The sequence below is a fragment of the Ananas comosus genome, linkage group 9 (assembly GCF_001540865.1).
Source record: "Ananas comosus cultivar F153 linkage group 9, ASM154086v1, whole genome shotgun sequence".
Lineage (NCBI taxonomy): Eukaryota > Viridiplantae > Streptophyta > Magnoliopsida > Poales > Bromeliaceae > Ananas > Ananas comosus.
In genome coordinates, this window is record NC_033629.1 from 2581008 (window position 1) to 2593581 (window position 12574).

The 12574-nt window shown below is 34.1% G+C and overlaps 3 protein-coding genes across 3 annotated transcripts; 1 reads left to right on the forward strand and 2 right to left on the reverse strand.

Annotated features, from left to right (window-relative positions):
• On the forward strand, positions 2538–6086 carry LOC109715911 (protein MARD1-like). Its single transcript, XM_020241143.1, has 3 exons — positions 2538–3074; positions 3266–3996; positions 5711–6086. The coding sequence occupies exons 2-3, from the start codon at positions 3587–3589 to the stop codon at positions 5778–5780; spliced, it is 480 nt and encodes a 159-aa protein (XP_020096732.1). The 5' UTR covers positions 2538–3074; positions 3266–3586; the 3' UTR covers positions 5781–6086.
• On the reverse strand, positions 8006–8581 carry LOC109715393 (uncharacterized N-acetyltransferase p20-like). Its single transcript, XM_020240370.1, has one exon. It carries the CDS (start codon positions 8579–8581, stop codon positions 8006–8008), a length of 576 nt encoding a protein of 191 aa, XP_020095959.1.
• On the reverse strand, positions 9969–10710 carry LOC109714960 (uncharacterized N-acetyltransferase p20-like). Its single transcript, XM_020239725.1, has one exon. It carries the CDS (start codon positions 10666–10668, stop codon positions 10102–10104), a length of 567 nt encoding a protein of 188 aa, XP_020095314.1. The 5' UTR covers positions 10669–10710; the 3' UTR covers positions 9969–10101.

Genomic DNA, 12574 nt, shown 5'->3' on the forward strand with positions numbered 1-12574 from the left:
TTTTCGAACCAAACGCAATCGCTAAGGTCCAATTTAGAATTCCAATATCTAATGTTAAGCATACACTTTTATATTTTAGAATTAGTGTCAAATTTAAAAGTATTTTTAATTATATCTTCCACAATGCTATCAAACTCCAATAAGAATTGCCATGGGAGAAATAAGTGATTATTTACTTCTATGCTAATGGTTCTCACAATCATTTTATAGTATTAAAAAAATAAGGAAAAATTTTCTTTATACCCTTCTAAAAGCATCTAATTTCATAAATGCCCTTTTAAAAATTGAAATATCATGTATACCTCCTCAAATTTAACAAACTTTCAAAAATACCCCTGCCATCAAATCTCCATCCGTATTAAAATTAATAATATTTATATTCCAACTTTACCCCACTTAATTATTCATTGGTCAATTAATAATTTTATTTCATAAATACCCTCTTTTATATTTCAAAATTAATTAAATTCTATCTAGACTAAAAATTTAGTAAAATTCAATTGATTTTAGTTTAAAAAATTATTCATTTTAATTAAATAAATATTTCTATTTGGAATAAATTATAGTTAAATTAAATTTCATTTTGCTTTAATGTCAGAATGAGAAGATAATTTATTTTAGTTATATCTACTTTTTTTACTACATCGATTGTAAAGTAATAAATTTTTTTTATTTGACTACTTAATATAGAGAAAATTTGTTATTATGAATACATTACAACTAAGAGCATTAGTATAAAATCCGACCTCAAATAAAAAAAATAGTTATATTATGAAAGGACAAACTAAATTCTTGTAATCAACGGACTTTACATAAACCAATAATTGTTTTAAATAATAAATTGAAAAAATTTTAGATAATGAAAATTTTTCACAAATTAAGATAATTATTCCATTAAATTTAATACCTTTGACTAATTTTCAGTTGAAACTAGCATAAATTCATTTAATAGTTAATTATTATTAGCTAATTAACCTATTAATTGAATTTCTTTATTAATTGATTATAATATTTGAAATCTGAATGGACAAAGAAAATTTTTTAAAAAATGGACCACGTACATTTATATGCCCCTCAACAGTTTAGGGGCAAAATGGATAATTTTATTCTTAACCTTTATTATATCATGGTATAACTAAGATTAAAATGAGTTGAGGGTATTTTTGAAACAAAGTAAATATTTGTAGGGGCAATTTTGATACTTCAAATTATGTAAGGGCATCTACGATAATTTTGAACTTTTCAGGGGTACGAATGAAATTGCCCCAAAAAATAAAGATGTTCTTAAATTTTTTGGATTTTCTATAACATGAAACTAATGCTTTCAGACGCTACAAATGCTAACTAACTAGAAAGCATAAATCAAGTGTTTTTGGTGATGCAAATTCTAATTTAATAGGTAAACTATATGGAAAAAATTTTGAAATTTATTTTTTAGAAACTTTAAATTTCTAAATCAAGTAATCTAACGGAGCCAATCGTTGATTCGAAAGTTTTAACATTGAAAATAACCCATCATGATTCTAAAAGCATACAAGCCTAGCTCATAATTTTTTGATACTTTTTAAGATCATCTTTTTGCAATTTTTTTTTCCCGAATTTGTTAAGTTGAATCAGCTCGATAAACTGGCATAAACTTTCCGATTAAAAAGGGCGTTTGGTTTGATGTAATCATAAATACAGTAGCATTCGAAATACATAAAATTATTAGAAATGTAATATTTTTTGTAATTGAGAATGTTGCAATTTGATTGTTTTGTAGTTGAAAGTTGTATGGCCAATTTTTATTGCCTTACGTGTATGCATAAAATAATAAGAATATTCTTAAAAATAAATTTTTTTATTTTTTATTTAGTCTTTATTTGGGATTACGTAGAAAGTACGTTATATACTATGAGAAAGGACGATCAGAAAATACCTTTTTATTTTCGCACGTATTATTGTGTTTCATATATCATGATTATTTAGTTACGATATATTTTCTGCGGTCCCATTGAAAAAAATATAAGCATATTCGTATATACTTTTTCCTTAATTCTATTTTATATAATAGTGTTATATAAATCACAATACCAAACTAAATCTTAATATAAATACATAAAATAATTTTTATATTATTTTACTCTCTTAAGTTACTGTATCTCTAACTATACTAATTTCAGAGTAGTAGTTTGAGATATAATATAATTGAGCCCCAACTATAGATAAGATTTTTTTAAACCTAACTATAATCATACTTTTATTTAATTTAATTTAATATAACATGAAATATAAACAATCAAACAGTTTTTAAATGGGCATGCCAAATCTTGAAAATAATAATTTTATGAAGAAGATCAAAATATGAGACAACAAATACAATATTATATTTATGTACACTTATTATTATACGAGCGCATTGGTCTTAATTAATTAACAATTTTGATTCTAAAGTACATAATAAGCGGTTTTGGACCAAACCACCCTCTCCTTTAACCCAAAAAATAATAATAATAATAATAATAATAAATTGCTCTCTCTCTCCTCCTTTTATACAACCCCTTGGTTTCCAAAACCAGTACTACTACTACACCAACTCCCACAACCCATTTTTCATAGTGGGGTGAGTGAGGTAGAGGAGGGGGAAACTAATTTAAAGGAGCAATTTTTATTTGATTTTTGATCTCAAAATGTGATTTTTTTTTTCCATCTAATTTTGGGTGTTTCCTTCAGAAAAAAAAAATCCGATTTTGGTGTCTCTTTTTGATTGATTTGGGTGGGGGTTTTGCATGTGGAATTTTTATGGAAAAAACCCATGTTGGAAAACTGAGATTGGTAGTATTCAGATGCTCTTTTCTCTTCTTTTTTTTTGTGGTTCTAATTCATGAACATTTTGAGGTATTATAATACCCTCTTCTTTTCTTTTCCCCCTAAAAAAACAATTTTGGGTTGTGTGTAGTGTCCCCCCCCCCCTCTTTTTGAGGTGCTTTGTGTTCCCTTTAAAGGGTTTTTTTTTTTTTTTCTTTTTTTTTTGGGGGTGCTTGAGGAAGGAAATAGTGAAGCTTACAGGTCTCAAAAGCCCAAATCTTTCTCTGGTGAGTCCTTTTCCCTTTCCCTTTTCTTTTTCTCTCTTTTTTTTTTTTTTTTCCTTTGGGGTGTGTTCTGTAACTTAATCATCTTAACCTCATCCTCTATATCTTCCTCTCCTTTCTCCATTAAAGAAGATTTGCAACAAGTTTTTTTTTAAAAAAAGTTCCTTTTTTTTTCTTGTTTTCTTGGTTCGTAGACACTACTATTACTATCATCATTATTATGTTGAGGAAGAGATCAAGAGCAGTAGGAGGGAGCAGCAGCAGCAGCAGCAGCAGCAGCAAACAAGGCATAGTAATGTCAGAACCCCTCCCTCTAAACCAAGAAAAATTCAAGCCCAACAAGCTCAATCCCTCTTCTCTCAGACCCCAAAACCACCCCAAACCCCCCCAAGATCACTCCTTTATTGGAGCCCACATCCAAGGGCCTTGTTGATGCACTCACCACTAGTGATGATGATCACAACTTCCCCCCACACCATTCCCCCATCTCCTCCCATGAGGCTAGGAGGAGGAGGATGGTCCTCTTCGGATCGAAGCTCAAGATCCAAATCCCCTCCCCGAACCCTCCGACCCCGTCCCCGCGATCCCCGATCGAGTTCGGCTTCAAGAACAAGGACTCACAGCTGGCCCTGCTGTCCCCTGCCCAGAGGGCCCTCCGCGGCGCCGCCTCCGCCAGGCTCGTCGCCGCCAACTTGGTCGTGAGCGATTTGGAGCTCTCCGAGGACTACACCTGCGTGATCTCGCACGGCCCGAACCCCAAGACCACCCACATCTTCGATAACTGCATCATCGAGAGCCGCTGCTGCGGCTACACGAATGAGAGCGATCTCGCGGGGAGCCGCGGCGGCGGCGGCGGCGGTCTCTTGAGCTCTTGCCATGCATGCAACAAGAGGCTTGGGCAAGGGGATGAGATTTTCATGTATAGGTTTGTGATTCTCTCTCATAATTTTCATTTGCATATATCTTTCTTTTTCAACAGTACTGATCGTCGATTTGGAATCTCTGCCGTAGCAAACAAATCAGTAGTAACCCGAGTGGTTTAGTACAATAGTAACCCAGCACAACTCTATATATATGTATGTATTTTCAAGGGTTAATTTCATACAGCTCTCTGTAAACATATCAAATAGCAGATATATATATATCCTTACAAAGTTCAAGTTATTAGATTTATTCCTTCAAAAGTCCGGTAACATTCATACTTGCCCCTTTGGTTTGGTACCGTTAGGTTTTTTTAACGGTGGGTGCATAAAATTACTATTTTACCCGTACAAATTTGTCCGTACAAAAAGCTATCTTTCTTCCTCTCTCACCTTCGCCGTGGCACCTACGGCGTACTTTATTTTTGCCGTGATCGGAGGCCTCACCTTCGACAATGCTGCCGCCGCAAGTCTTGCCGTCGCCATGAATAAAATAGAAAGGGTGAGAGAAATGACAGAACTCAACATTAGAATATAAAGTATATATTTGTAAGGGGTAAAAAGGTCATTTTAACCCCTTAGCTAACTGTGGTTAATTGTTTTAACTCATGGTTATCTAAATTTTGGTAACAGAAAGATATATTTGCAAATGGAAGGACTTTTGGTGGAATAAATTTGATAATTTAAATTTTGTAGGGATATATTTGCTATTTGATAGCTTCGTAGGGAGCCATATGCAATTATCCCTATTTTTAATATCTTATTAGTGGAAATTTTTATTGGTTTGGGAATTTAGGGTGGATCAACAACTTGACCTGAATTAGGCAATAATAATTAAGGTAAAAAATGCCATTTTTGAAATAGGCCCCTCTACGTTTTTGTTTTTGTCCAAACCCCTTCTTTGATTCGAGTAATTCTACTAAGTTCAGTTGAATTTTTTTTGTTGAATTTCATGGCTCTATTCGCTATTAGGCGTAAGTGATTAGAATTATTAAATTTGATGAAGTTGAGGAGGTGTCAATAAAAGAAATGGGGGGGTCTACATGCATTTTCAGCAATTTTAATTATGAAATGTGATTCTTTTTCTGTGGCTTGTTAATTTTCTTCTGATCTGATGCACCAATCGTAATTATCATATTATTTCGATTGCGACACCTCAATTCTATGTCGCTTTTATTATTGTGAATTCAAGCATCAGTGACTAATTTCTTGCTATGTAGGAGGTCGAATTCCTATCCGCAAAACATTTACGTGACATTACCCGTGACATTACCGAAAGCGGTCCCATGTCCTTTGTAGTTATCTTTTCTTCTTTTTTTTTTATCCTCATTTTTTGTGGTCCCCAGTTTTCGTAGAAACTTCATTTTCGTCGAACTTTTTTTGCTTATTGCAATTGCGAATATATTCATCCAGATAACCATAGAATGTGTCGCATCGACGATTTTATTCAAAGTCGCGGTAATTTTTGTTCCTGCTTCGCAGTAGTTATTTCGAGATCTAAACGTTATGCTACTCACAAGTAATTAGATTGTGATATTCTAGTAGTTTTGAGTTATGCCGCGCTTTTAACATGTCAGATGCTGTAACTTTTGCTTGCTTTTCCGTCGAAATTTAGCAGAATCCGACTCCGTAAACCAAAATAACAAAGCAGGCAAAGAACTTTTTGAAAATTCTAAGCACATTGGACTGATCAGTACCTGCTCTCGTTGTTTCTTACAGAGGCGAAAAGGCTTTTTGCAGCAGCGAGTGCCGCCACCAGGAAATGATCTTGGACGAAGCGATGGACTAAGCAGCAGAAGGAAGTTGCTTCGTCGCAACGCGCTTCTGCTTCTCCTCCCCCTCCCCTTTTGCTGTAAATTCGAGTGGGTTCATATTATGGCCTTAGATCCAAATGGTTGGAATAGAGATTTCGAACATCGGTTCGGATTATTATTCGCAAATTTTGCTGGTGAGTTAAATAGTGAGGGTGCTGAGATGAAATGTTATTGAAACCTGGAACTTGTTGAGATCTTTAAGTTATGGAAGATGTTATATTTAACTCTCTGTATTGTGTTAAATTTGAGAATGCGTATCTAGCAGTTATCTTCATAAGAAATTGTGGAGTGTGTCAGGTGCAGTCAAAAAATATCAAGCAATAATTACTATAATTTGACTGCACCTGACACACTCCACAATTTCTTATGGAAGATGTTATATTTAACTCTCTGTATTGTGTTAAATTTGAGAATGCGTATCTAGCAGTTATCTTCATAAGAAATTGTGGAGTGTGTCAGGTGCAGTCAAATTATAGTAATTATTGCTTTATATATATATATATATATATATATATATATATATATATATATATATATGTTGTCATTATCTGTGTGTCCTTGTTCTTATCAAAGAGAGGAGCATCATCTTATTAATCATATAAATTTTAGGAGGGGCCTCAATAATTAAGAACATTTGAGGTGACCATTATAGATAGTTTTAATTACTAATTAGAAACTTAGGGGCCAGTGTTTTGTTTAATGACTAATGGTTGGTAATTTCTGCAGGTAATGGTAAGATGTTTTTGGTGTGAAGTATAACAAAAAAAATATAAATATACTGTTTTTTTTATTAACTTAAATTTTTAGAAAACTAGGGTTGTTACATATATTTTAATATTTGGTTTGTGTGTTATTGTTGGAAATGGATGTGGGGATTTGATAACCATATTTGTTGTTAATAATATGATTGTTAATTTGAGATTTGTGGTTTGATTTTTATATCCACTTTTATATATTTTGTTACAAGTAATTTATGAAACTGCACACCAATATCTTTTCTTTTCTTTTTTTTTCAAATTTTTATGTAATTATTTGGTTTAGTTTCTGTAATAGCTTTTCGTCTCTGCAAGGTAATAGTTAGTTAAGTGGTTAATAAATAAATAAAAAATAATATTTTATTTATTTACATTTAATTACTATTCAAAATTTTTGTATCTTTTTAAATTTAATTATATTAAGTAAATTTTAGAAAAAATAGAGATATTTAAAGAATTTTTTTAAAAAATCAAAAGAAATATTTTTATCTTTTCTTCAGCTTTTTCGTTAATATTTTATTAAACTATGTATAAAAACTTCAGATATCTTATCTAGGTTTATCGAATATTTATTTGAGTACTCTTTAGTTTTAACTTTATCACTGATTTAACAAAAAAAAATTGGTGGAGGATAATAAAAAGAGAAAAATGAAACCACAAGGTACTAAATTGATACACTTAAAACTATAGGGTACTAAAGTAAAAAAGTGTGAAACTATAAGGGTGGTATTTGAAGTTTTCCCAAAAAAAATATGGAGAGTTGAGGGTCTTTTCCAAAACGGACTATAGTTTGAGGAGTACGGTGACATTTTCATCTTCCTTTTCCTCGCTATCACGGGCCCAGCCCATTTACTAATGGTTAAGCCGTTCATGGGCTAAAATGGGCCTTGTCCTAATGTCAAATTTAGGCCCAATTATCTCTCGAATTTACAAAAGCACGAATCATGAAACAAATCAGTAGTTGCGTATATATTATATATAGTTATATATTATTATACATACATTGATATAAAGTTACTGAGAAAATTACACCGTACTTTTATACTACATATAAGATAATGTGAAACTACTTTTTATTTCTAAAAACTTAAGTTACTCAAAAAAACAGTTTTGTAGAACTATAACTCATATTAAGGTTATAATCCTAGCACTTCTCAAATAAATAAATAAAAAATAAATAGATTACACGTTTGGTCCCCAGATCGTGAGGTGTGGGACGATTTAATCCAAATAAACTCAAGTTACAAAATAAAATCAAGCATATACAGTAGTGTGCAATTACTCGATAATAAATTGAAAACGGTCGAAAATAAATAGATTTGTTTAAAAAATTATATTCGCATTCATATTTTTTATGCTAAAATTTTACAATTGCATACGCGCACCCTATCGAATCTGATGTCGAATACAGTCGGAATTTATCCTAGTACTTGTCACTTCCACCCCTAATGATTAATGGTATCAGTATCCAAGAAGCTGAACATGACCACGTCCCTGCTCTCCCCCATCAACACTGCATACTTCCGCAGCAGTCCCTCCCTCTTAAACCCTACCTTCTCCAGCACCCTCTGCGACCTCCGATTCTCCGCCGCCGCGAACGCCTCCAGCCGCTCGAGCCGCGGCCGCTCCGCAAATATCACCGTGACCGCTGCCCTCACCGCCGCCGTCATGACACCCCGGCCCCACCACTCATGCGCCAGCCCGTAGCCCATCGTCGCGCGGTGCGCATTATCATTATTATCATCATCATCATCATCTCTGAATACCGAATTTATGGATATCCATCCGACGGGCCGGTCCGTGCGGCCGCCGACGCAGATCGCGCGGTACCACGGATGGGGGATGATGTGGCTCCGGATGTGGGCCGCGGCCGCGTCTTTCGTCGGATACGTCGGGCCGAAGAAGCGCATCACGCGGTCGTCGGCGGCCCACAACATGAAGGCGTCGGCGTCGGCGTCGGAGAGGGTGAATGGACGGAGGGTGATCTGCGGAGGTGGTGGCTTCTTGGCCTCAGGCTCCATTTTACCACAAAGTTTTAGGAGTCGAAAACAAAGTTCAGTATTCAGAGGGATGCTTCAATATACCATAAATATTAAAATTTATGTGACATGTAAAAAAAATTCATCCATTACATAAATAAATATAAATCATGCATTTAGAAATAGAGTGTACACATATCTTTTTCCTTATATATATATATATATATATATATATATATATATATATATATATATATTGAATGAAATTGGAATATTATTGATAGTATAGAAAATAATATTTCACGTCTGCATTTTAGTTTTGGAATACCTCGAGTTTAATGACGATATAGGTGGAATAATATTGATCTTAGTATTCTAGATAGAGTCGTTAATAATTTTATTAACTAGTCGATAATATTAATTAAATTTAATTGTAAAAAAAGTTTGATAATTTGAGCAAATCATCTCAAAAAACAATAATAAAAAAATAGTAAAGTTGAGGGGACCATTTCAAAATTTATTATATTCGAGAGGGTCAAAAAGGAATGGGATATTGGGATACAGTTGGATGGAATTGACTTGTGGGGGACCAATAAGCATACGTCGTGTGTTAAATTACTTAGCTACACCGGGTGTATAGGTACATCTCATACACCACACAGTCAAAATGTTTTAAATCCGAGCATGTACCTGATTATATGTGTTCTATAATGTTAAAAAAACACCCTTTTTTTTTTTTCTCCCTCTTTAACTTTTTTTTTTTCCGACCTGTTTTGATCCCTAGTCCTTTTGATGGGAGCATCGAGCGTATACACCCGGTGCAGGCAATAATGTCTGTGAACTGAAGGACCAACTTGGTGCTTTATTAATTGCAAAATAAAAAAAATAATGCAGCCGCCATTGTTGACTTTTGCGCTTTAATTATCGTCCGTTGAAGTGTCTAGTTCACCTCTAACGTTTTGCTAAAAATATCTTTTTTTTGACAGTTTAAAATTTTATATCATACTACAAATTCTACAAATTTTTGAGTTTAAATTTTTACTGATTAGAATTATTTTTAAGGTCATATCTTACCGTAAATTAATCCGAGCTCTGTCCAATCCGACTTGTGAACAATTAGCTTCAGTTACTGGCAGCAGAGGAGAATATTGACTTAAAAGAGATTAACATCTTGGCCTCCGGTGGGAAATCAAGTTGGGCTAAGTCACGATCGAAATGACGGAAGATCGGGTTGGACTGAGCCATGTTCGAAATGGTGTGAGGCTGATTGAATCGAATCACAATCGAGATACCACAGGCACCATCTCTATATACTTTAAGTGAATTGATTACGTACTTTTAACGGTTCTAATTTTTAAAGTTGATAATTAGCACCAATTAGGATTATACAGAAAAAAGCTAAAATAAATTTTTGCGTTCCAAGAAATACTTTTGTGGAAACTCAATAAGAGAGATCCATTGAAGCAAATCGGAGAAAATACAACTTTAATGGCAAATTAAAGCTCCACACACAAACAATATCATTGGAACTATATAACTATATAAGCAACAAGCCCCATTTACTACCCAAGCAACCTATCACTCTTCAAGAAGCTATACACCACCATATCCCTCACGCTCCCTTTTTGAATCCAATACCTCCTCAACACCCCCTCCCTCATAAACCCTACCTTCTCCAACACCCTTTGTGACCCCCTATTCTTCACATCCACTAACCCCTCCACCCTCTCCAACCCCTCCACCGCGTCGAACACCTCCGCCACCGCGATCCTCACCGCCGCCGTCGCGACGCCCTTCCCCCAGTAGTCCGACGCGAGGACGTAACCGATCTCCGCCCTGCATGCGTTCTCGCCTGCACCGGGCGTTACAGACACAGCACCCACGGGTCTCGCACCGACGCAGATGGCGCGGAAGTAGGGGTGGGGGAGGACGGACGACTCCATGTAGGCGAGGAGGTGGGACTTGTCGGTGTAGGCCTCCCACCGGCAGAAGCGGGTCACCTTGTCGTCGGAGGCCCACACCATGTAGTCGTCGAGGTCGGAGAGCTCGAAGCGGCGGAGGGTGATCGACATCGTCGGCGCCGCGGAGTTCGCAGGCTCTTGTTGTTGTTGTTGTTGTTGTTGTTCCATTTTGTGTAGATGGGGGATTATGAGGAGGAGAATTGTGTTGTTGAGATGTGTTGTGGAGTAGTTTCATTTTATAGATTGAAGAGGGGGAGGGGAGTTGACGCTGATCAAATTTGACCGGTCTCGTTGACTAAGTCAACGTTTGACTAAGGAGGCGAAAAGACTAATCTACCCCTATAGTTTTTACACGTATAGGCTAAATTGCATATTTGGTCCTCAAACTATTAGCGGCAATACTCACTTGTTCGCAAACTTTTATTTGTTGTAGTTTTTGACTCGAATTTTTTGAATCATTGTGATTAAGTCCAATAATCCAGTTTAGTTGTCTACACTCTGCATATTAACTGTCGCCTTTGCGATCCCCTTCCCGGGGTGCAGCAGCAATGACACGTAGCTCATCTCGTCTTTGCATTTGCTATCTATCTGTTGAATATAAAATATTAAAATATTATTCTATAACAACTTAGATTTAGGTATAATTACCTACATATCTCTTAAAAGTATTGGACTATTATTTTGATTCCAAAAAGTTTAAGTGGCGAAATCTGTCTCTTTAAAGTTTCTTCATTATTTTCAGATTAATTTCATGCTCATTCTAACTGTAGATCAAAATAAGGAGTAAGTTTTAAAGACATTAAAACTTTGTTGGATAATTTTTATCACTTAAATTTTGTAGGTAACATATATGAAGGGACAAATGATTTTTTTTTTTTTTTAAGTAGAGTTTACAACTACTTTTGATAGTAGATTAAGAGAACTTATAACTTTGTAGGGAAAGTTTTCGCCGCTTAAATTTTTTTAAAAGTAAATATGAAAGGTGGGTACTTTTAACTTTTAAGAGGTACATAAATAATTATCCCTCAAATTTAAGACTTTGTTTAATGTTACTATCTTCTTTTGCTTTTTAGAATATAAATTTTATATTTTAAATTTGTTAGACAATCAAAAAATCAAAACTTAGCATATATCTGAATATATTTGATTTATTCATGTTTCAAATTTGTCGCTGGCTATTTTCTTATTTGCTTCTAGAACAGTATCAATTTCTTCTCAATATGTCTGGGCCGTCGAGAATTTATTGGAAAGATTTTAAATTTTAGAGCTATATTTGAAAAATAGATATTTTTGAGAAAATATAAAAATTGCACCAAAAAAAAATTGCTATTTGTATATCTTCTAGTAGGGCGTTCATTTTAAATCCTATCCATCTCAGGGACTACTCTTTTCAATTGTTACTATTTTTGGATTATTATTTAATCCCATTTTTAAAACATTAGTAAGATTTACATCTCTATTTGAAGCGTACAAGTGGAAATTTTCATAGGACCAAAATTAAATGTCGAGGGAGTAATTTCAAATAACCCTATAGGTAAGGGGGTTCTCCGCATATTTGTTTTGTATTTTTAATTTAATTTTTAGAACAGAACAAGCAGTAAATTTCAAATACCCCATGTGGTATCACACTTTCTCACTCTAGCATCCTATAGTTTAAAGTATATCAAGTTAATCCCTGTGGTTTCGCACTTCTCACTTTAGTACCCTGTGGCTTAAGTGTATCAAGTTAGTATCCTATGGTTTCATTTTTCTCTTTTTATTATCTATTTCACTAATTTTTTCGTTAAATCAGTAACAAAGTTAAAATTAAAGGGTACTAAAGTGAATATTCGATAAACCTAGATAAGATATCTGAAGTTTCTTGTATATAATTTAACAAAATACTAACGAAGGAAAAAAAACAGTGACAAAGTTAAAACTAAAGGGTACTAAAGTAAATATTCGATAAACCTAGGTAGAGTATTTAAAATTTTTTATATATAATTTAACGAAATATTAACAGAAGAGCCGATGAAGAGAGAAAAATGAAACTACAGGGTACTAAATTAATGCACTTAAACTATAAGCTAGTACA